This window comes from Plectropomus leopardus, chromosome 21 (genome assembly GCF_008729295.1).
Source record: "Plectropomus leopardus isolate mb chromosome 21, YSFRI_Pleo_2.0, whole genome shotgun sequence".
Taxonomy (NCBI): Eukaryota; Metazoa; Chordata; class Actinopteri; order Perciformes; family Serranidae; genus Plectropomus; species Plectropomus leopardus.
The window spans coordinates 18622843-18644985 of NC_056483.1; the positions used below are offsets into that span (position 1 = coordinate 18622843).

The 22143-nt window shown below is 39.7% G+C and overlaps 1 protein-coding gene across 1 annotated transcript in view; it reads right to left on the bottom strand.

Annotated features, from left to right (window-relative positions):
• The window catches only part of adarb2 (adenosine deaminase RNA specific B2 (inactive)), a 208451-nt gene that overhangs the window by 15020 nt on the left and 171288 nt on the right, over positions 1-22143 (bottom strand). The window contains exons 5-7 of the mRNA XM_042510581.1: positions 8738-8906; positions 5488-5639; positions 2193-2361 (exon numbers count right to left, since the gene is read on the bottom strand). Of these exons, the coding sequence (XP_042366515.1) occupies positions 2193-2361; positions 5488-5639; positions 8738-8906 (490 nt within the window). The remainder of the gene's footprint in view (positions 1-2192; positions 2362-5487; positions 5640-8737; positions 8907-22143) is intronic.

Sequence of the window (22143 nt, forward strand, 5' to 3'; positions counted from 1 at the left end):
CAATCATCTCTGTAAATGCAACAATGTCTTGTTAAAAAAAAAAAAAGCTTCCGTGCCACTATCCCCTTTTGGAAAAACAGCAACAGATAGCTAAAAACACTCAGGTATGCTACTCTGCGCTAAGCATTGCATGTTGAAAATTTTCAACTTTTGGTAAAATGATGCACTCGACACTGCCACATTTTACCCCGTATACACTTTACATAGTCCAATCACAGTGGTGAAGGTGCAGAACAAATACCACAGAGACCAACTATCACATCTTACATTTACAAGAGCTGAACAACAACAACAATGGAGGCAAATTATGTTCAATAACTATACATATATCAACATATGTTTCCTCTCATGAACTCACACAGACCAGCGAGTCCGTCCTCTCTCCCTATGGGCTTCAGCGTTCCCTTCATTCACCGCAAGCTCTCTACCTTTCTGCCAACATTTTTACCTCTGCGGATATTCCGTATCATAGCAACGAGACACAACCAAAGCATCTCAGCAGAACAAACTCTGCTCCTATAGATCCTGTTTCTATGGCTGCTCCTTCAAAGCTCAGCTGGGCTTTCCCGAAGAGCACCTGATATTCTCGGCTAGGGTAAAATTCTGGGATGGTCACCGACCTTAGTTCCTCTGTTATTTGCATTTATGTATCTACATGTATGTATTGTAAATATCTCCCTCTGCCTGTGAAGATGCTCCAGTGTGTACACACCAATGCTTTCACTCCTCACACACGAGGCCAGTGTGAAAACGGAGGCGGGAGAGCAAAACCATCCTGATTTAGAATCGCCGTCTGTCCCAGGCAGACGTGCCAACATGCGGTCAATACATTAAAAATTTAGGAACACACACACGGGCTCCATTGTGTTAATGTTCGCTGTGTGAACTACAAGTGTTACAAGTTGTTAATCAGTGTATAAATAAATGCACTGGAATAATGAAACAATCTTAGTAAGTAACTAGTAAAGCCTGAATAAATAAATAAAAGCCCACAGTGGGATAAAGGTTTTATGACTAATATCTTCGCAAGATGAGAGTCGGCTCTACGGATCTGGAGATTTAAAAAATGACTTGGCTGGGGCGCCTGGTGGGTCAGTGGATAGAACAGGTGCCCCATGTATAGCGGCTGTGTCCTCGCGGCAGTGGCCATGGGTTCGATTCCGGCCTTGGCCCTTTACTGCATGCCACCTCCCCCCTCTCCCCCTTTCACACTTGTGCTGTCCTATCAATTAAAGGCAAAACCGCCCCCAAAAAAATCTTAAAAAAAAAAAGACGTGATTAATACACTCATTCATTAGAATGGGATTACCTGTTCATTATGGGAAATCAATAGCCACCATCCAGCCAACAAAAGATTTCATATACAGCCGGGCTCATGCAACACAAAGACGCACCTACACACACCCAGATGCACTAAGGTAAATATCAGACAAAGCTCTGCCCGGCTCATAAAGCACACTTTAAAATGCTTTATTTAAACAGGAATCACTCCTCCTTATAAAGAAGAGAATCTCCTAATAAAGTTAAACCTTCATTGAATCCTTTAGTTCTCTTTTCTTGCATAGTTCAGAGGCCTCTTGGACAAAAGGACGTGGTGTGTGAGGAGTTCAGGTAAAGACATCACTTGTGACCTTTACAACAAAATTAACTCAATCCCTGCACTGATAACAGCAAAGCTCAGAAGGGGTGGGATGAGGAAATGATATTTACCAGCTCTGATGTTGGTGTTGTTGGACTCTTCTGACTGTTTTCTTTATATTAAGAAGAAAACAATGTTGCACACAAACAGACTATACAGACTGAGTCAAAATTGCAAACTAGTAAACAAAGTAACATCTTTTATATAGTCCAGTGTCAAACCTGTGTAACTCAACAAAAGACAGCAAGGACAGCATTTTATATGAAAAGAAAAAAAAAATTAGATTTCCAGTTTAAAGTGGCCAAGAGAGACCAGGCGCTTTCAGGTATAAATCAGTTTGCAGAATGTTCACTATAGCAGCAGAACAGAAAGGTGCTTTCCTCCAATTTAGTTTTGACCCACTTGACAGAGAAAATCAACAAGTGAAATGAGGCACAATATAAAGGCAGAGCTTCGATTTGGAACAGAAAGAGTGCCAAAAAGACAAAATGCAACATGAAAGCCAGACTATAAGAACTCTTTAAACCCAGAGGGAGCATCTGAACGCACTGACCTGGTGATCTTGTCAGTGCAGGACATGGTGATGAGCTGCTCGCCCTGTAGGACGCCGTCCCACGTCTGCACTGGCCCCCGGCATCGCACCGGCACCGTCCCTTCGCCTGACTCGATTTTGGTCCGCAGGTGGCTGCGGTGCTTTCTCATGAGGTGTCTGCTGCTGTGTACTGCCGAAAACAACACACACACAGCCTGAGCATCATCATTCTAAATTATGTCATTTTTTATTATACGGCTTTGCTGGAAATCCAATCTATTTAGGCAATGATGAATTTTTAAATAATACAGAGCAGTTTCAGATCTAATCCGCAGCCAAGATTCATTTTGTAGATCTCTGATCAAATTTACTTCAATTACACCAGGTCACAAAGACATCGGGTAAACCAGGAGCATTTTCCAATGTTGCTCCTAATAAAGTATAAATTATTCATTGTATAGTGCACTTTAATTAATAATGTCTATGTTATTGGCTTAGGATGGTCTAGAGCTGCTCCATAGACACTTAATGAGTACACTGATTTTATGGAATCACAAAATGTTTGTTTTCTTTTTTTTTTTATACCCAAATGAGCTTTATTCTGTTGTAGTGCTCTCACTTGTGAAATAGAGAATGTACCCATATACTGAAAACATTCCTCTGGGTGCTCTCAGTGTCATCTATAACAGTGGCTCCCAACATTTCTCCCAAAGGAGCCTCTTTTCTATCTTTGAGTAAAGAGACAACCCCTGACTAAGTTCCATATTCTATGGATATTTCGTATTATATTCAATGCACAACAGTAACAGTACAGAACAACTGCCAAGTAACCCAAATAATGAACTTGATAACTACAGAACAAGCAATTTTTGATGAATTTTGAGCAGATTATTTACGTATAGAGTACTGCATGACTTTTCCTAAATTTTTTAGGATATTTTTTTTTCACAATTTTCTGTCTGTACTATTTATTAAGCCATGTGAATACAGCTTTTTTTCAGGCCTTCACCATTCCCTTATCCTGTTTATCCATTTTTGTGAAGTTTATCCTTGAATATTAATCTAAACATTAATGATTTGAGTCAGTTTAATTTACATAAATTAAAATAATACTGAGATGTAGACCTATTGTGTAAAACGTTTTCTTCAAAGATTGTATAAAAAATAGGCATAGCTAGCTCAAGTTCTGCATTTCAGATGCACCGTCTTGGGCTTTTAGAGCCAAAAGTTAGAGCTGCGGAAGAGTGAGGGTTGGATCTGGCTGAGAAGCTGAGTTATGAATCAGAAGACAGCCTGTCGCTCAAAGCTGACCACAATTAAATATGCATAACTTTAAACATTCATAAAATGTAAACAGGTGAGTTATATAAAAATGAGCCCCTGTACAGTTGTCATGATTGTTAATATTAACTATAGAGACCAAAACCGTTTTTTTGTACCAGGCTGTAAACATGTTTATTTCTGCATTAAAGTTGGACATCTTAACATGGGAGTCTATAGAGATTAACTGTGTTTTGGAGTCAGCCTCAAGTGGCCATTCAAGGAACTGCAGTGTTTGGTACTTCCTTATGGGCTTAATCTTTCAGTCTCGGATGTTGTTGCTTGGTTCTCTTACACCTTTTGAAATCAAGAAGGCCTTGAATAGCAGTCAGGAGCCCTGGGCTTGGAACCCGTGATGTATAACATCTTTCCCAATACATTGTATTTGGAGATGTTTAAGACTTCATTACAATTTTTCAGTTGTAACACTCTAGTGTTTGGATTTGGGAGAGAGTGATTCATGTGTAGTAATTTTTGGACTGTCTTTGACCAAAAGAACAACGTGTGAATTAAGAAAATGGGTGTAATTCCCCTTTAAGTGTTGCATTCTCTGTATAATTAGGGATGTTCTCTGCTATTAATTATCAGTGTAATTAGGAAAAAAATGTTTATGCAATATTACGGTAAGTCGCTAACAATGAGAGATTACTATTACATATTTTATGAAGATGACAGGTGCAGTTTCCAGCGGAGGACAAACATTGCAATTCAAAGCAAACGTTTAAATGAGGTTAATAGCTTCATTTAGGGAATTAAATTCATTTTCCTGGGATTGTTGACTGCCTAATTGTTAATGAAGTGAGCATCTGACTGGATTGTTGCTGGATGTTGGGAGCAGGGAGGAAGGAGAATGAACCATTTTCCTGGATAAAGCAGTTTTGATGCACCTTGATGAACCATTTATATCTGGCATGGTATGACGTAGTACTGTACAAATAACCTCAATTGTTTTTTATCCGTTAGTGTGATCAGAGGCACCTTGATCTGTTTAAAACACTTTTATGTGATTTTATGTGGGTGTACGAGACAGCATGACCTCTACGGTCGCTAATATTGTTAAAGTTCACGGTATTTGAAAAAAAGTGACATAGTATCAGAAAAAGAATGCGTGGGATAAATTAAAGATGTTTTTCTTGTTTTCAGTACAATTACAACAGGGATATCTCCTTAATAGGGTGACCAAGTGTATGTGAATAATTGCTGTTTTTGTTTTAATAACCTCTCCCTTCTTCAGGCTTAAACTCTCCTTCCTTCTCTCTTCCTCCATGGCTGTTGCTCCTGCTGATGTGACAGCAGCTAAGAATTAAGCCCCGACTTCCAGCTTAGAAATGTTTAAGAACAGTCAGGGAAAGGTACTAAGTAATTTTCTAATCTCTGAGAGCGCACTGCAGAACATTTAAGAGGTTTAATGACCAAAAACGTCAAGTTCAAAGGCTTCTCCAATGACAGCGTCATCCTTTCTTTCCCTCTCTCTCTCCATCCTTACTGGTTTCATGAAAATCTCACCATGCACTGCTCTGTAGTGTATATTCACAGAGCTGAATAGCAGCTTCAGTCTGTGATGAAAGGGGGAGGGGGGGATATATACATTCTACTGATGGAAACTGCAGTCCAGATTACATTTCTGAACTCGTAGGCCACCAGAAAAATGCTGGGCAAACCGTCTAAATGAATATACAATTTATTTTCAGTGGGTAAGCAATAAAATGTCATCTAGTCAGCACAGCGTGGCTGAAAGAGGCCAAAGCCGGGATGTGACATGAAAAGGATGCCAGCTTCTTGACAGTGTCTGGAGGGAAAAAAAAAATAAGCAGAGCAGTAGCTTTCAGAATATCTGCCAGAGAAAAAGATCTATCTATAAACCTGAGAGACTGACATGATAGAGAAATGACAGTGATTACATTACACAGAAATGCATGGTGAGTATTAAAAAATAAAGTTATTTTGATCTCGTCTCAGCATTGTCAACCTGTGTCAAAGAGGCCTGGTGTCTTACGGTCAGAGGTGATTTCGTAGGGCGAGTTGAGCCTCCCGTCCCCACACGGCGACGTGCTGATGTACATGTGAAAATGGACGTTGTCTCTCAACCTGTAGCCGCACTCCTTGTGCCGCACGAATATCGACTCCTCCCAGTCCTCTGGCCTTTTACTTTAAGAGAAAGGACAAAAAAAACAAGTACAAGTGAGACTGATGAGAGAGGTAGAACCATTCATCACAGCATAGGAAATAGATTTCCACTTTTCCTTTCCAATGATGAAGTGAGGCAGAGACGGAGAGAGATGGACACTGGCCCTCTCTCTGACCACAGTCCATTCTCCTGCTGTCAGACAACACTCCTGGACATTACTCAGACTGTCCAAATGTCTCAGGGGAAACAGGGAGAGTGAGTTTAACTTGTGGTCTATGCATGCTTTGCATTTGAGTTGTGAAAGTGGCAGCATGAAGGTCAACTAAAGAACTGAGAGAAAATAATGGTTAAATATCATACAAGCATCGAAGAAAATGTAGCAGCTGATGTCAGTACAGTCAGTATGTTATATGTTTAATCAACAGACTAAAAGTTCACAAAAGCATGCACATCCAGACGACAAAAAATTGATGATGAGCATGTAGCTCGAAACATCACCTCGGTGAATTAAATATTGATAGGAACATACTTTAGTGTGGACTTTGTATTGTCTTCAAATAGTCTAACTAAACCATAGATAGACGATAATAGTTTTAAGTACTGGCCTACACGTCAGGATGCTCCTAAGTTTGGCAGCCAAGGTACATTTTTGATGACCCAAATGAAAGCTTATAAAAAACATTAGCCCACAGAAAAGGCAACTTAACACAGCCTCTTTTGACATTTGGTGGCCACAGAATACATTTTTGTGCCCACAGACCATCAGCTGCAGTTTATGTTGAACCACCAATATCACAGATATTCATTATAAAATAATAAGTTCAATCATTGTTTAAAGAACAAAATCAGATGTTTAGAAAAAGTTTTATTCATTGAGCTGAATTCTCTGCCAACCAGGTGACACAAAATCTTAACTTAAAAATCTGGGTCACTTGGAATAAATCTTTCGTTACTCACACACTTAAAGTAGGTACACAAATGGTATATTTAAACTATGCATCATGATGCAAAGCACGGCTGCCCTCTTCTTTAAATAACCTCTCCTCTGTCTCCGATGTCCTTTCCCTGCGTGTAAATATGGCAGTTCTGGCATTTTGTTTGGTCATTTCATTATGAGTTATCTTCCCCATTAGCCGTTTTACTCAGCTGCAAAGTCTCTGTACCTGCCACCCAGCATTGTGCTAAGACAAAAAGTCAGTGCTGCGTATGCAAATATGACATTCAACAATCTAGACTTCTAGCCACTAATCTGATGAATCAGCCTTGCTATCGAGCTCCTCGGGGAGCTCAGAAACATTATATATGCTTATGCACTGGAGGCAGTTTGGAGTCAAAACTCATGACAACCTTCTCTTGATACTGGTGAAAATCTTGGTGAGTTTGTGTGCACTAAAGCATGCTGTACAGGTTATAGGCGCACAAAATAAGTGCATTTAAAAAAGTACTAAAACAAACAGGCCATCGAGACCCTGAGCTGAACCAGCTGATTGTATGTTGGTATGCTCAGTTAGCTGGAGAGGACAGCACACATATGGCTCGTTGATTATTGAAAAGTCTCTGGTGAACAAAGTGGAGCTGTTTCCATGGAGCTTATTAAAGAGGAGAGAGAGGAGAGAGCATTCTTTGGCACTGCAGCGGGAGGTCACGACAAACAAGATATTTTAATGCTATTATGCACACTGTGATGCATAATGTAATGCACTGCATGTTAAAATCATTGGAGGCACCTTGGAAACTCAAGTTTATTGAGCCTACGCATCAATTTGGCAGAAGTTAAACTTTGTGACATAAATGAGATGTATTCATTGGTGGATATTTACTCAAGTAATCCACTTTAGTAAATTCTGAGGTACTTAAAGGGACAGTTCACCTCTGAATTAACAATACATGTAAGCTTTAGTGTTATTTGTCAATCAAGATGGTTTTGGTGTGATTTGCAGAGTGTTGGAAATATTTGCCTTAGAGATGTCTGCCTTCTCTCCAATGTAATGGAACTAGATGGCAATTTTTTTGGTGCTCAAAGCACCCAAAAAAAACCAAATGTTTGAAAAACTGAAAAGTTATGTCTCTTTCCAGAAATCATGACAAGGTTGCTAACGATAATCCATAGACCTTGCTGTGAGCGGTTTCATGTAGGAAGTATTTTGCTTCTATCAAACTATACCGACCAACCATATCACTGTGAAGAAGGAAGAGTGCATCTACTCATGGATGAGAGGCTAGTGAAACTGTGCAAGATTTAACATTAATGGTGTCCTCATCAGCTGAGCGGAAACGTTAGCTAGTTCAGTGGTGCAAGGTGAGCTGGCAGTAGCTGGATACTTCCTTACACCACATGCATACTCCCTAGTTACTACATCACAACAAGGTCTGTGGATTATGTTCTGGAACAAGGTCATGATTTCTGGAAAGAGACATTGATTGACATTGAGTTTTTCCATATATTTTTTTTTTATGCTCTACAAGCCAAATTCAATCTAGTTCCATTAAATTGGAGAGAGGGCAGAAATCTCTATTGCTGATATCTATAACACTCAGTAACTCACACCAAAACAATTTAGACTGACAAATAGCACAAAAGTACAATCTTTGCCTCTGTTAAAAAAAAATATAGTATAAATTGGCAGAAATATGGTAATTAAAGAGACAGTTCACCCCCAAATTAAATACATAATTTATCTATCTGATAGCAGTAGTTACTTTAGATTGAGATATTTTTATACAAGGCATATGATCATCTTTTAAGATAAAATGAATTTTTGTAGATTAAACCACCCAATTGTACGGTATATATTAAACAGAACAAACCTGTTTAACACAATCCTTTTATGAGTGAGTTAATCCAAGTTTTAGAATCCAACATCCATGCAGTATTGAAATGGAGTAAAGTCTGTTCACTTGTCAGCACAAAAGCATGAGATGAAGGTGATTGATTTTCCAATAACAAGCCGGACTTCCAGACTACCAATCGACTAGTTACAGTGAGCATTATCGAGTAATTTCAGGAGATTAAGAATGTAAATGCCACGGGGCTTTCAAAGCTAGAGAAAATGTAGGTACACCACTCGAATAATGTCTGCGTGTCTTAAACTTATGCAGCAGACAATAGATCCATTACCTCAAGAAGAGTTCAAGTTGAGAGTAGAGGAAGCGTAACAAGGCTCTGCGGGTGGTGACTTCGGCATGACAGTCATTGACCACTTGTCCCTGGTCACTAAGATACTCCCCGTTGATGCACTTAGTTCCCGTGGATAATGCCACCACCTGAGCGTGCCTCAGATCCAGACCTGTTGGAAAAATTACAGACAAACGTTCACCTATTTTACTTATCATTCTTTCCATCAACTACATCGATAACCCTAAATTTTAAATATCTAACATATCTCCTGTCTTACATGTCTGTATGTGGTAGGATTTTAGTCATCATTAAGAAGGAAGTCCAAGAACACACTGACATTCACAAAAAAAGGAAACATTGCTTATATTGCTAGAATCGACAACAAAGAATCAACTGTATGGTTGTCAAAGATGAAAAGCTATAATTCTAAGACAATACATTTGTAATATACGTATTTATAATGGAAATAGAATAATTCTGGAAGACAGCATTACTCAATCAAAGGTCAAACACATGTTGGATTCAAAGATCATACAGTAGTTGCCAGTAGAAGCTCTAGAAATCTTTTATCTAACTTGTAGTTTTATATTTGGCAGATGTGCCTTAACATCAGTATTTTAGAAAATAAAGATCCAGATGCCACAAGGTTTCCAGAATAAAGAATGAAATATGGAATAAGGAATGCATTTTCCATTCATAAGGTAGTGCTCAGCATGCTTCCACACTCTGTACCTGTGCACATTTGAATACTTTTTGACATTTCCAACTCAGCCTAAGGACGCTGTGAATATACATTTGGCATAATCAGGCCAAAAATGTCTTAACAATACTTTGTTTAAACCATTTTCATATCCTGGCAAGTATTTTTAGAGTACAGTAGACTAAAATAAAAGACATGACATGGTAAGAAAAAATAAGTCAGACTAAAACACTGAAACCATGAACAGTTATGGATGGTTGATAAAATAGACCTCAGACTGAAAGTCTAACTTGATCAGTCAAGATGGAAGAGATCACATGGTGAAACGAAGAAGAAAACTCAAGAGGAGAACAAGGTAAAAACATCATTCTCACAGACAACTTTGGGTTATTTCTATAACCACAGTTTGGTGAGTAGCCTCTCCTCAGAAGCCCCTATCACACCACACCAGCCAGGATTAGCTGAATCCAAGAAATAAGGGAGGGATGAAACCCTTCACTTACAAACTGGGCTGGCACCAAAAACTCTTACTCAAAAAAGTTCACCTTTTCACCTTCAGCCGAACACTGGAGAGGGCCTGTCCTAAAACCAGGACAGGAGGGAGGACATTTTTCTTTGCATTCATTCTGAAACCCAAATGCAACAGATTCTTTCAGTGAGACTATGTCTTGTTTGTCGTCTCTGGATGGTATGCTGTATATACAGATAGAAGAAGCCATAACATCAAATCAGTCACTAAGACCTAAAGACACAGCAGAGAACCAGACTTTCTCTCCACATCAAAGGAAACTATCGGGCCTGCTGCTTCTTCCCACTGTTTTGCATCTAAGTAACAGCTGCAGGACCATCACTGACTCACTGGCTGACTCACTGACCTTGAGGTATTTCTAATACCTGGGGAAGAGGGGCAGCAACATTACTTTTCAATGAATGAAATGGGCTTGATAATTCAACTCTTCTCCACCTTCAGTTCAGGATTTCTCCTCTGACATGCCCGGACAAAAAACAAGTTAAGACATTGTGTTAGTGACCTGCAGGCCAGACAACTGCAACACAAAGTACAAATTCTTACTTAAAAACATGCGTTTGTGCTATCAATTATTAAGTAAGTGCTACTTAAAAATATATTTTATTGTAGGGGAAAAACTAATCCCCCTATATAAATATAGTGCATTTTTTGCACATGGTTAAGGCATGACCAGCTTTACTCTGCCTCTGATTGTCTTACCCTCACCAGTCCAACTAACGATGGCAACGAGCATTAACCAGTCAGAGGGAGAGTAGAATGGGTCATGCCTTTGCCATCCTAGGAAAAGAAAATGTGCCTCCAGTAAAGCCCAGTATACACTATGCGATTTTGGGCTGTCTTAGATCAAACACGACTAATGTGAAAGAAATGTGATGATATCTTGGGTCGTCTCTTTAAAACGGTGGTCCTACATCACACAGTGAGAGAGGTTCAAGGATGGCCGTTGTCACGTTGTTGCAATCAAAGACAGCCTGGGATAAAATTCTGACAGTGTCAGAAATTTGGGATGACGATCGCACTGTGTGACTGCTGTTACAAAATACATCTATAAACCAACCAAAAGAAATGCAGCATGGAATGACACACTGATCAGCATGGCTAGTGAACGCTAAATGCTAGTAGATGCTAGGGCTGGGCGATTAATCAGATTTTAATTTCGATCACAATTTTTTGTTTCCCTTGATTTTTTTAAACAAGATAATCCAGATAAAACGATTATGTGCAGCATGATGACTCTTACGATGTTGCTCCCATTTTGTCTTTTATTTTTGTCTGTCTGCGGAGTCTCTTTTGAGTTAGTGAAACAATCAATGATCCCAATTCAAAATTTATTTTGCTGTTATTGATATAGTAACCAACGTAATGTCCAAGATGTGTCAAAGTCGTGGCTGCACCACAAAGCTTTCATTGTTTTTCAGTTCACTTGTATTTAAGTTAAAGGAAATAAAATAAACACCAGCGTTAATGTTCAATAACTGCATGATGATCTGGAGGCCAGTGAGTAATCATGTTAAATAATCATAATTTCATTATCAATCAAATTTTCTGGGATTATTATTTTTGCCATAATCAAGCAGCCCTAGTAGGTGCTAATATATACTCGGAGCTCTCTTTGCAAATGTTGGCATGCCGAATAGGCCTCTTTTCCCCAGCCACAACTGCATTCACATTCTCCTTCTTCTTTTTTCGACACATAAATGGCACTACAGCGAGGGCTCGATTTATGTTTGATTACAATTTGCTTCTACCACCACAGCAGCGTCGATGGATGATGCATGCGACTACATTTTGTTCTTGCGTATTGGGGTCAATCATGGACACATGTCATAGCCTGTGATTCAGTCTGCATACATCAAACTTGATGTCGTGCCCAAGTCTATTACATCCATGTCGCACAGAGTACCTTACTCTAAACTTATAAGATTACTTAAATCTCACAGTCTGCAGGAGGCACAGGCATAAGTGAACATTTACATTCACAATTCAGCCAGCTGTCTATGCAAAGTCAGTCTGTCTATGTGAAGTCAAAAATCAATCTCAAGCCTCGGGACCTTCGCTCCATCCAACCAGTATAGACAGCTTGATATAAGCTTCTACAGAGGTCATCCAAGCGGCATTCTCAATATGAGACACAAAGCAAATGCTATGAGAGAGATCACAGTCATCCTGTCTCATGTTGGTTATCCTTTGAGAAAAAAGACACTTTTCTCAGTGAGGATTCAGGCCAGTGCAGGGCCATGTGAGAGCCCGACTGACTGACAGATAGACAGAGGTGGTGCGGGGGGGGGGGGGGGGCGGCGTCGGCACATTACGGGCACCTCCTTCCCTCCCTGGCTGCCACACATCCGGGGGGGGGGGAGGGGGGGGGGGGGGGGGTGGGCTGGATCAGCACGTTAACGGCACGCCATTCCTTCCCTGGCTGCCACAAATCTCTCCCATCGCCTCTGAAAGTCAGGCTTCGCTGACTCCTGGCAGACCTGCAGGCACCGCCGGCCCGGCACATGAGCTTTTATCAGCCTCGGCCCAGATGGCACTGCGGCGGTAGAGTCCTGACACCTCCACTGATGAGGAATGGGAAGGAGGGCAAGGGAGGAAAAAGTTAAGGCAGAGCGTGTTGTGTGTGTGTGTGTGAGTGTGTGTGTGTGTGTGTGGGCTGTGTGGGGGGGGGGGGGGGGGGGGGGGGGGGGGGGGCAGTTGAGGAAAAAAGAGCATAGCGAAGAAGAAAGGAAAGTCTAAGGTAGTGTGGAACAAGTTCAACTTTTATTCTACAAACTACAGAATAAAACTTCCAATAATACTTGCCTTAAAAAAATCTAATGCGTATGGATTTCTACAATATTTTTTTCTCAGGACAAAATGTAAAATTGATGGCAGTAAAAATTGTTTTAATACACTTTACTATTTGGATCATGTGTAACAGTACCAAAGTAAACCTCGCTGTCGTGGAAGTGATTTTTGAGTCCTATTTTTTTGACAACAGACTGAAATAATTTTGCTTGTTTTAAAATATCAGAAGATGAATCTGCCTTATTTCTACGTTTCAAATAATTAACACACAAAATGTATCTAACCCTTTCAACACATTTAGAAGTTATTAAAAGGGCTATAAATCACTGGTTTCATCACAATACGATATTATATCGATACTTTGGACAACGATACAATATTAGCAGATAATACAAACTCTACCATGATACAATTTCGATTCAATTCGATTTAGGGGCCTGAGACCAATACTATCTGCTAATTTAACACAGTCGGTTACAGGAGAAGCTGCCACCGCTTTCTTTGCTTTTGCAACTGTCTTTTGTAGGTCAAGTTTCCTCCACATGAACAAAATGCTAATGTTATTAGCATAAGCCTATGGCATTTTACATTGCAGAAATTAGCTTAGCGGCTAAGGGACTTTTCCTCTACTCATGCTTACAATTATTTATGCTTTGTCTTACTCACTGCTGGATTAAGTCCCTGCACCTCTCGACAGGACAGCATGGATGACTTTCAATTTTCAATGCATGTTTTTTCAGTAAAAATTGCTAAAACAGAGCAGCTAAAATAATGTTAGCAAGAAGTCAATGAAGTGGCCCGGCAGGTGCATCGTGTGTCTTCAGTATGGCTTTTGTTTATGTATGATGGGTGCTGTCTGTTGACTCACACTTTCTCCGAAAACAAAACATTTCCACACTGATGAAAATTCCCAAGTAAACAGTGTTATCCTCATCATCTTTCTCTTGGCTGCTCACCAACAACAGGACACTGTGTGACGGTGGCACACACTTTCAAAATAAAAGCGCAGCGGAAAGAGGATCATATGGATGTTTACACTTTGCATCAATGTGATCGTTGCTCATTTAATCGATATATCCATGCAGGTCTATGGGTAGTTTGGTTTGGCAAAGTTTATAGCAAACAGTTGTTTATTTACCTGTGCATCAGATACAGAGCAACACAAGTATTTATTTGCAGTCATGTTTCTGGACAACTGGCAAATATCAGTCCAATATTCTCTCTATTTTAGCTCTGTGTTTAATCTCCACCGACTCCTGCAGGTAATAATATGTAATGGTAATATCTGCCTATTTAGCTGCCAAATGCTCCACAATGTTTAGAGCTAGTTAATGACTGTGTATCTGTTCATTGTTGCTGGGCAGTTAGCATACAGTGGGATTTTAAAGCTTTCTTACTGAAAAACAACGCTGTTGAAAGAGAGGAGAGTAAACCCAAACATCGAAGTTGCTTTGTAGCGCTGAGTTGAGTTATTATTACCTGTGGATTCATCGCTACCAGCGACATCTTTTATACACAAATAGTCTATTGATTATAGCAGCTTTAAAAAAACACTTTGCTAACATTTTAAATTGGTTTCAATGGTTAATACATATTTTTTCAAAAAAGAGTATCTCTAATACTGTATCCTTAATCTTTAGTTTAAAAAAAAAAAGAAAAAAAAGAAAAAAGTTGACCTACATAAGACACTGTTAGTGTTAAAAATGATAAGAGTGCTCGTCAGATTTGTTTTCAGGACTTGGATTTATCCTTTTTATAAAACAAAATGTTCAAATGTGTTCCAAAGCAACAACTGAGGATGTTGATGTAAAAAAAAAAAAAAAGAAAAACAAAACAAAACACAATACTACTGTACACCAGAGACCATCTTACAATGTGATCCCACCAGCTGCATAACAAGCGGGAAACTCTAAGGTTGAAAATGAAGCCAATGCGGAAGTGGCAATAGCTGCAGTTCCTTAAATGGTCCAAAAAAGAGTCAAACCCCGCAGACCTGCATGTTAAATTGCCCAACTTTACAGAAGAAATAATCATATTTAGAGCCTGGTACAAAAAAAACGGTTTTGGTCTGTGACAACTATTACATTAAACATTTTATGGCTTTTAGGCTTAAAGTTAAGCAAAATTAGAGGGGCGGTCGCTTTGATTGACAGCCTGTCTGCCAAGTGTCGACAGCTTCTCAGTGTTATCCACTTCTCCTCCTCCACAGCTCCAAACATGGTCACTTCTGGCTCCAAAAAATCAAGATGGTTACATCCGTAATGCCAAACTCAGATCTTGAAAATGGGAGTCAACAAACAAAAGGGTAACGTCAATGCAGCTACATCCATTACATTTGCAGTCCATGCCGTGACACCAATCTGCGACTTACAATGAATGTGGGCCTGGGGCATGAAGTGTGGAGGGTGATTCCAACCGCCCTACTTCTGGCTCCCTTGCTTGAACGTGGCTTTTATTGTAATCTGAACTACACATCCATACATTTTTGTGACTGCATCTTGCACAGTTGTGTATATGTTTGGAGACAGATGGACTGACAGACATATAAACACCTGGCAAAGTGCTAAAAACAGCCTCTGTGGTAGTTCTTGCAAAAATAGGTGTCTCCAGGAGAATATTTTGCAGTGGTGACACACACACACACACACAAACACACACACACACACACACACACACACATACACACAAAAAGGATTGCCGTCACGACTTGTAATAATAATGGTTCATGTTTACTGCTCCTCTAGCCAGTCATTATACAGTACACACGTGTTCACTTAAATGTTTTAATAGCATCACACCTTTGTCTGGGTGCAAACAGATCATTAAAGAATTGTGTATGTGCTGTACACTGTTTCAGAAACACATCATCCTGTGCAGACAGCTGCGTGTACTGAATAATCAAATGTTTCAACACTGACATAATATTTTCTCTTATGAAACTATTAAATCATCTTTCAGCGCCTTTTTTCTAGCAGATATCACTCGTAGAGAGATAACAAATTCAGGTCTAGGATAGAACAGGTTAAACCTACTGTGCTACTGCACAGATAACATACAATATTTATGACTATAGTGCCCTAAAATTTCTATATCATGAGTTTGACTATTGGCATTCCCTGTAAGCAATGCGCCCCAATTCCTCCTGGGTGATAAAGCAAGTTCTAAAAGGTAACAGACTCAACCAATTTCATTCTCCTGCTTTTCCTTGCCGTTCCACTTTGCGATTGTTTAGATCAATTTTGCAGTGGATAATTTCTGCTGCGCTGCTCACTACCCTGCCATGAAATTGGCACTGAGGTTGCCTTCAGTTTGCAGGAGAGAGGAGAGGAGGAGGAGGAGGAGAGATGAATGAAAGAGGGAGAGAGAGACAGTGAGAGAGGTAGAAAGAGAGAGGCGATGGAGAGCCCCACAGGCAGTGTGCTGTTTTTAAACCAGGAATAATCAGCTGCATCACAGTAATACAAAAAGAGAGGGTCAGAAGAACAAGGTAGAGTGGAGTCAAAGGCCTGAGGCACTCTTCACACACAAATACATCTGTTACTGGTGATTCAAAGATGTCACACCCCGGGATAACAGCACTGTCAGAAAGCATGTACATCACATTCTGAGACCTGGAACTACTAACTATGGCAACTGCACTGTACTGCTCAGTGCACAATACTGTCAACGGCCTCTAACAGGAAGACAAAGCACACGCCGCCTCACTATGGCAACTGAGGAGGTAAACACACTTTGTGACAGCGCATGGAACAGAGGTGCACATAGGTATTTATTTAACACTGTATTTTGATGACTGCTCCTGAACTCGGCTGCACATAAGTGGAGAGAAAAGTGAGGTAGGGGGTGTGATAACAATCAAGCAAAGCTGTGCAATTTCCCTGTCAGATATTAAAGGGAACTTGCAAATTGCACGTATATTCAAGTGATTGACACAAAAAAAAAATCATATTCAAGCTATTACCAGCCTTTTATAAAGATAGGTTGGCCAGTTTAACTTATTTGAATCTGTATTATAATCAGGCATGGGGGTTCTGGTTTTCTCTTGAGAGAAGCTTTTATAGCTGATCCAGTTCACATTGCTCCTTCACAAATTACTGTGGCAAAGACATACTGCTTTCAAAAAAGGAGAGATCATTTTCTATGGGATGAACAATCTACCAGGTGAGTGAGAGGTTTGCCACCAACCCTGGATCTTTTAGGTTTTTAAAATACTTTCAACTTTGTGTAATTTAGATAATAATACATGCCAATATTGTTTCTCATACTCTGGTATTCCCTAAAGGAATCTAATAAAACTCGCATTGCTGGGAATTCTCGATTTGCAAAAGCAGCCCAGATTATGATGGCATGGATTCAAATGCAAGAGATTTTTCAGCTAAACAGTAATTCTGTGAACTCTTCTCCAGCATAGTATCACAAAAATAAAATTTAAGATTAATGCTGTTTATATCAAATTCCTACTGTACCTATGATACTGTATGTAACTAAAATAGTAACGTCTGACACTTTTTGCCTGTTTTAAGGTGGCAGGAGTAAAAATAAGTCATCCTCAAGATTTGTTATGTTTTGGTTTTGTAATGATGAAGACAGCTGGAGAAAGATTAGATACAAAATACCATGGGATGTAGGCTTTAGATCATATTTTCTCTTCCATGGCAACTTTCATGTTTTTCCCTAGTTATGTATAGATTTTTAGGCATTTTATCATCTCAAATGGCTGGAAAAATAGTGCATATAGCTGTCCTAAATGGGAAAACAATCTATACATTGAAACATGACCCCTGACCACCCTAAGTTTAGGCTGAGCCCCAAATATTTGCATCATCTGACTCTGGCCTTGCCCTGCACATCTGCACTGTGCGACACTGATTGCCCCTTGTGCCATGTGCCACTGAGTCAGTAAAAGAGATCCTTGTGTCTCCTTTTCCAAAGCAGGACATTATGACACATTGCACTAAAAACTAAAGACTAAGGTAAATCCGGAAATACTTCTGCTGAACCAGTTTTTTTTTTCTAACATTAGAATCATCATATTTATCAAATAGCTCCAGCTTGTGTGTTTCTGCTTAATGTTGCATTACTATCACTGCATTCTGCCACTGCTCTGTCTGTATGTTGGCAAAATGGCCTATTCCCACCAGGCTGCATCGCACAGCTGCAGCAGACTGTAAGCCAGTCACTTAGCCTGTTACCTAAATGTATATTTTGATTTAATGATGACATCTTCAGAGTTATTTTTTAACACTTGAAATCTCCCCGGAGAGTTACAGAACACATTATAAAACTGTTTACACAATTCATTTGAATCATGTGTAAAAATGGTGGAATGTTCCTTTAATTTGTCAAACTGCTATGCTAGATCATACTGTTCCTTCATGAGAGGGGAAATTTCGTTTGATTTAGATGATGATTTAAATGTTAGGGTGCATTAAAGGCAAGTAACATACTGCAACAAGCAGTGTGCCAAAGGAATGCTAATAAATGCTAACAAGGACATTAACTATCCACACTAAAGGAGATCCACTATGAATCAGAATAATAGGAATACCAACCCAATAATGTATAAAGTCTTACTTAATCTAGTTGTTCATCTGTTCATCATAAATGTATCCTTTGCAGCAGCACCCAGGGGCTAAGGGCAGTCCTGAGGTCAGTAAGTTGGATCATATAAAGTATTTAGCTGATGTACAGTACACATCTTATGGACTGTGGAAAGAAACCAGTGATGGAAAGTAACTATGTAAAACTACTCAAGTACTTTATTAATGTATACTTTTCAGGTACTTGTACTTTACTGGAATATTTCCTTTTCAAGCACTTTATATGTCGGCACCACTACATGTCGTTGACTAATATTGCAGTTTTTACTTCATTTATTTGATATCTTCTGGTTTCTTAGTAGATTATTGTGTAACATGCTGCATGCAATCCATCTTATCAAGTCATTTTCATACTTAAGTGAGTCTTAATAGCCTACTTATTTAACCCTTTACAACCTGAAGAAACATCACTTTCCATGTGCTGCATTCAGATGCCTTTTACAAGTATTTAAACCTTTGAACCCTTAGCAAATTGGTGCGGTTTGTTCACATATCATAAAAAAGGGGAATACTCTGGTAATAAATGTTTCAGAAATGTTAGGAAATTAGTAGACTTAAAAAAGTATTTTTAAAAAGCTAGGGAAACATCTACACTTTTTGTAATTATCCTCCGTTTTCACCTAAGCAGCGGTAAAACATTGATCGAAATTACTGAATAAGTAAGAGATATAAAAAGGGTAATCGACACTGTTACGTTTTTACAGGCCTCCGTCCATGCTGCTGCATACTGTTTATCTGTGCCTGTGACGTCAAATGGACAAGCCAAGCCTACACACACACACACACACACACACACACACACACACACACACACACACACAGAAAGCCATGCTCACCTGCTGCAGCACCATGTTCACAGTTCTACTCTACAGACAATTTTTTAGCGGGTTTACCCGTGTTTGAAAAACTTGCATGCACACGCTAATTTTGGTAGTGAAGGGGTAAAACTCACCCACTCATATTACGGCTAAAAGTAATGCAGTAATGGTGGGGCCGCTTTGAATGACTGGCTGTCTACCAATAGTATCATCGGCTTCTCAGTCAGATCCACTCCTCAACTCTCACTCAAATACGGTCACTTCTGGCTCCAAAAGCCAAAAATGCTAAACTCAAGGCTTCAAAACAGGAGTCCACAAACCACTTGGTGACATTACGGTAGCTACATTCATTATTTTATGGTCTATGGGTCAACAAATATCTACAAGATACTGGGGAAAAAGCCTCAACAAAAAAGCTATCCCATATTTAAAGTGAAAATCGGGGATAAATTGCTGGCAATCTCTATTGGGAACCACTGGGGTTGTCAAACTGAAAAATCCATATAAACGACATGACCATGAACTTTGCAGTGAGCCATTATTAAACAAGGCAACTGCAATCGACAGATGCTGCAAAGCTCTTATCTGAATCCCTCTATTCTCTGTGGTTATAAAACAGGGAAAATGTTTCTTAATAAGCCACCCATTATCTCTGAGCACCATAAAGCAGATATTACAAGATTTTCCAAAGCAGAATGAGCTCTCAAGGTCAACTTTTGGTCAACTCTATTACATGCCTTTTAGGTTGAGCTCCATAAATCCTATCTTTCATGTGTTCCTCCATCGCAAGATGTTGAACGATTATGCTGAATGTCATCAAACGTGCGCCATCTGAATAACAGAAAATCTGTCAAAATGCTCAGCACTTGCAGAGAAAAAAAAACTTGGCAAGTGTAGAGACTGCACCCTGTTGAATCTTTATTAGCTTTAACAGGCAACTGCTCTGAACATATAAGGGTGTCTTTGTGAAATGCTGCTGAAGCTCTCAAATCTCTCTTGCTGCTGCAACACACCCTGGGCACATCTTTGCTAATTTTTTTTTTTTTTTGCCTCTTAGCAAGCTGTTTTGTTGCCGGATGTGATTATTGAACGTTAAAATTTGTGGCAGCCGGAAAACCAGATAAAGAGTGGAGAAAAATCCCTGTTTGAAAATGGATATGCAGACTAAGAACCATAGCTTAACCGTCATTTGTAATCAACTTGTTTGAAACCCTTTGCTCTCGTCTTTCTTTGAGTCCCAGTGGTATTTTTCCCCCCACTCGGAGTCTCATCACCCTGCTGAATAAAATGCCTCAGAAGATGCTTCTCTCATCCCATCCAACAAACAAGTTGGAAAAAAAGAAAGAAGGAGGATGGGGGGTCTTTTCTTTTTTGAAATTTTCCATGTGGACGTTCCCAGATTTTTCATGTCTCTGAACACATCTGAACACTGTTTACCATCTCCACACACCCAATGCTATCTCCGATCGATTCAAATGAGATTTTCCACACTATTTGACAATGTGTGCTGGCGGTTTACTTTGGCGGTCGTCTCGCAACTCTCATCCTAGTGGCGAGGCTAATCTCGCTCAGGTTGGGGCTCAACTGTCTCGGCGGGACTCCAGAGAGGGCGGGGGGTTCGCTGTCTGTCTACGGTTCAAAAACGGACCCTGATTAATATTCTTGAGGCAGAAGCATGAGACACAGAGAGAAAAAGAGAGAGGGGAGGTGGGGGAGAAACAGAACAGGACTCCCCAGTGTTCCTGTCAAGTTTGGTGTCTGACTGCACGGACGCTGGCCACCACCACACCGCTGTTGCCACCGCTGCCTCGCTGTGAATACTTGGCAGCCCTACGTCTGGATCTCTGAAGATAACGTGTGCTATTAATAAACAAACAGAAGCAATTACTGGGAGGCAGAGGAGAGGAGAGGGATTGGATTAGGTCAGGATGAGCGCCGGTCTCACTGAAGTCTAAACTGATGAGCTGCAGCACTCCAAAGACAGCAGAGATACCAATCCCTCCTCACTGACCTGGGCACCCCCCACAGCCTGCAGCCACACAGGGAGATAACACTGCTCTGTGTGTGCGCATGGATTTGTGTGCGTGTGTGTGTGTCAGGGCTCCACGTCTGCAGACTTGTGTGCATTTGTGTGTGTGTGCAGTCACTTTAGTATTACAGCCAACAACAAGTAAAGGCCCTGTGTTTTGTAACATTACTGGTTCCATTTCTCAGGGTTAAGGTGATTATTTTGGTTAGTTATCAATAAACAAGGTGTCAGTGGTAATGTTAAATGATGTTGGACCCATCATGAAGCCCTGCAGTGACTTTCAAGCTGTGCTGTCATAAATCTAATGAGCCACAAAACAGATGACACCATTCTCTAACTTTAACCTAAAGTACATTTAACCATTTAGAAAACCCGGATCGGCATCAGTTTTCTTTTGCTGTCTTCAGAAGCCTTTCACAAGCATTTAAACCTTTCAAATGTGAGCTAATTGGTTTGATTTCTTTAGAAAAGACAGGAATAAAGCAATAAGAAACTTGGTAAGAAAGAAATTAGTGAAAAGGTGACAAAAGAGTGACAAGAAAGTGAAAAGAAAGTGACAAGACAAGTGATGTGAAAATTAGCTGAAAAAGCGAGAGAGCGAGAAAGAGAGAAACACCCCAAAATTACCAAAAATCTTGGGAAAAATATCAGGAAATCAATACTTATTATTATTCCTAATCATTTATACAATTATGATACAGAAAATTATTTATTAATTATTATCATTGTTGATGTTATTGTTATAGCACTTTCTTCAGGTCATTTCCCATTTTACTTATTTTTCTGTTTTCCTTTTTTTTTGTTTGTTTTTACTTTTTTGTTATTGATTTTTGCATTCAAAAATTCTTAATTCTATAATTAATTTAGTTAGACATAAAAATTTGCATTATTCAAGTTGCAGATCATATTTGATGTAGATCTGCGTCCCATTTTGAATCAGCAC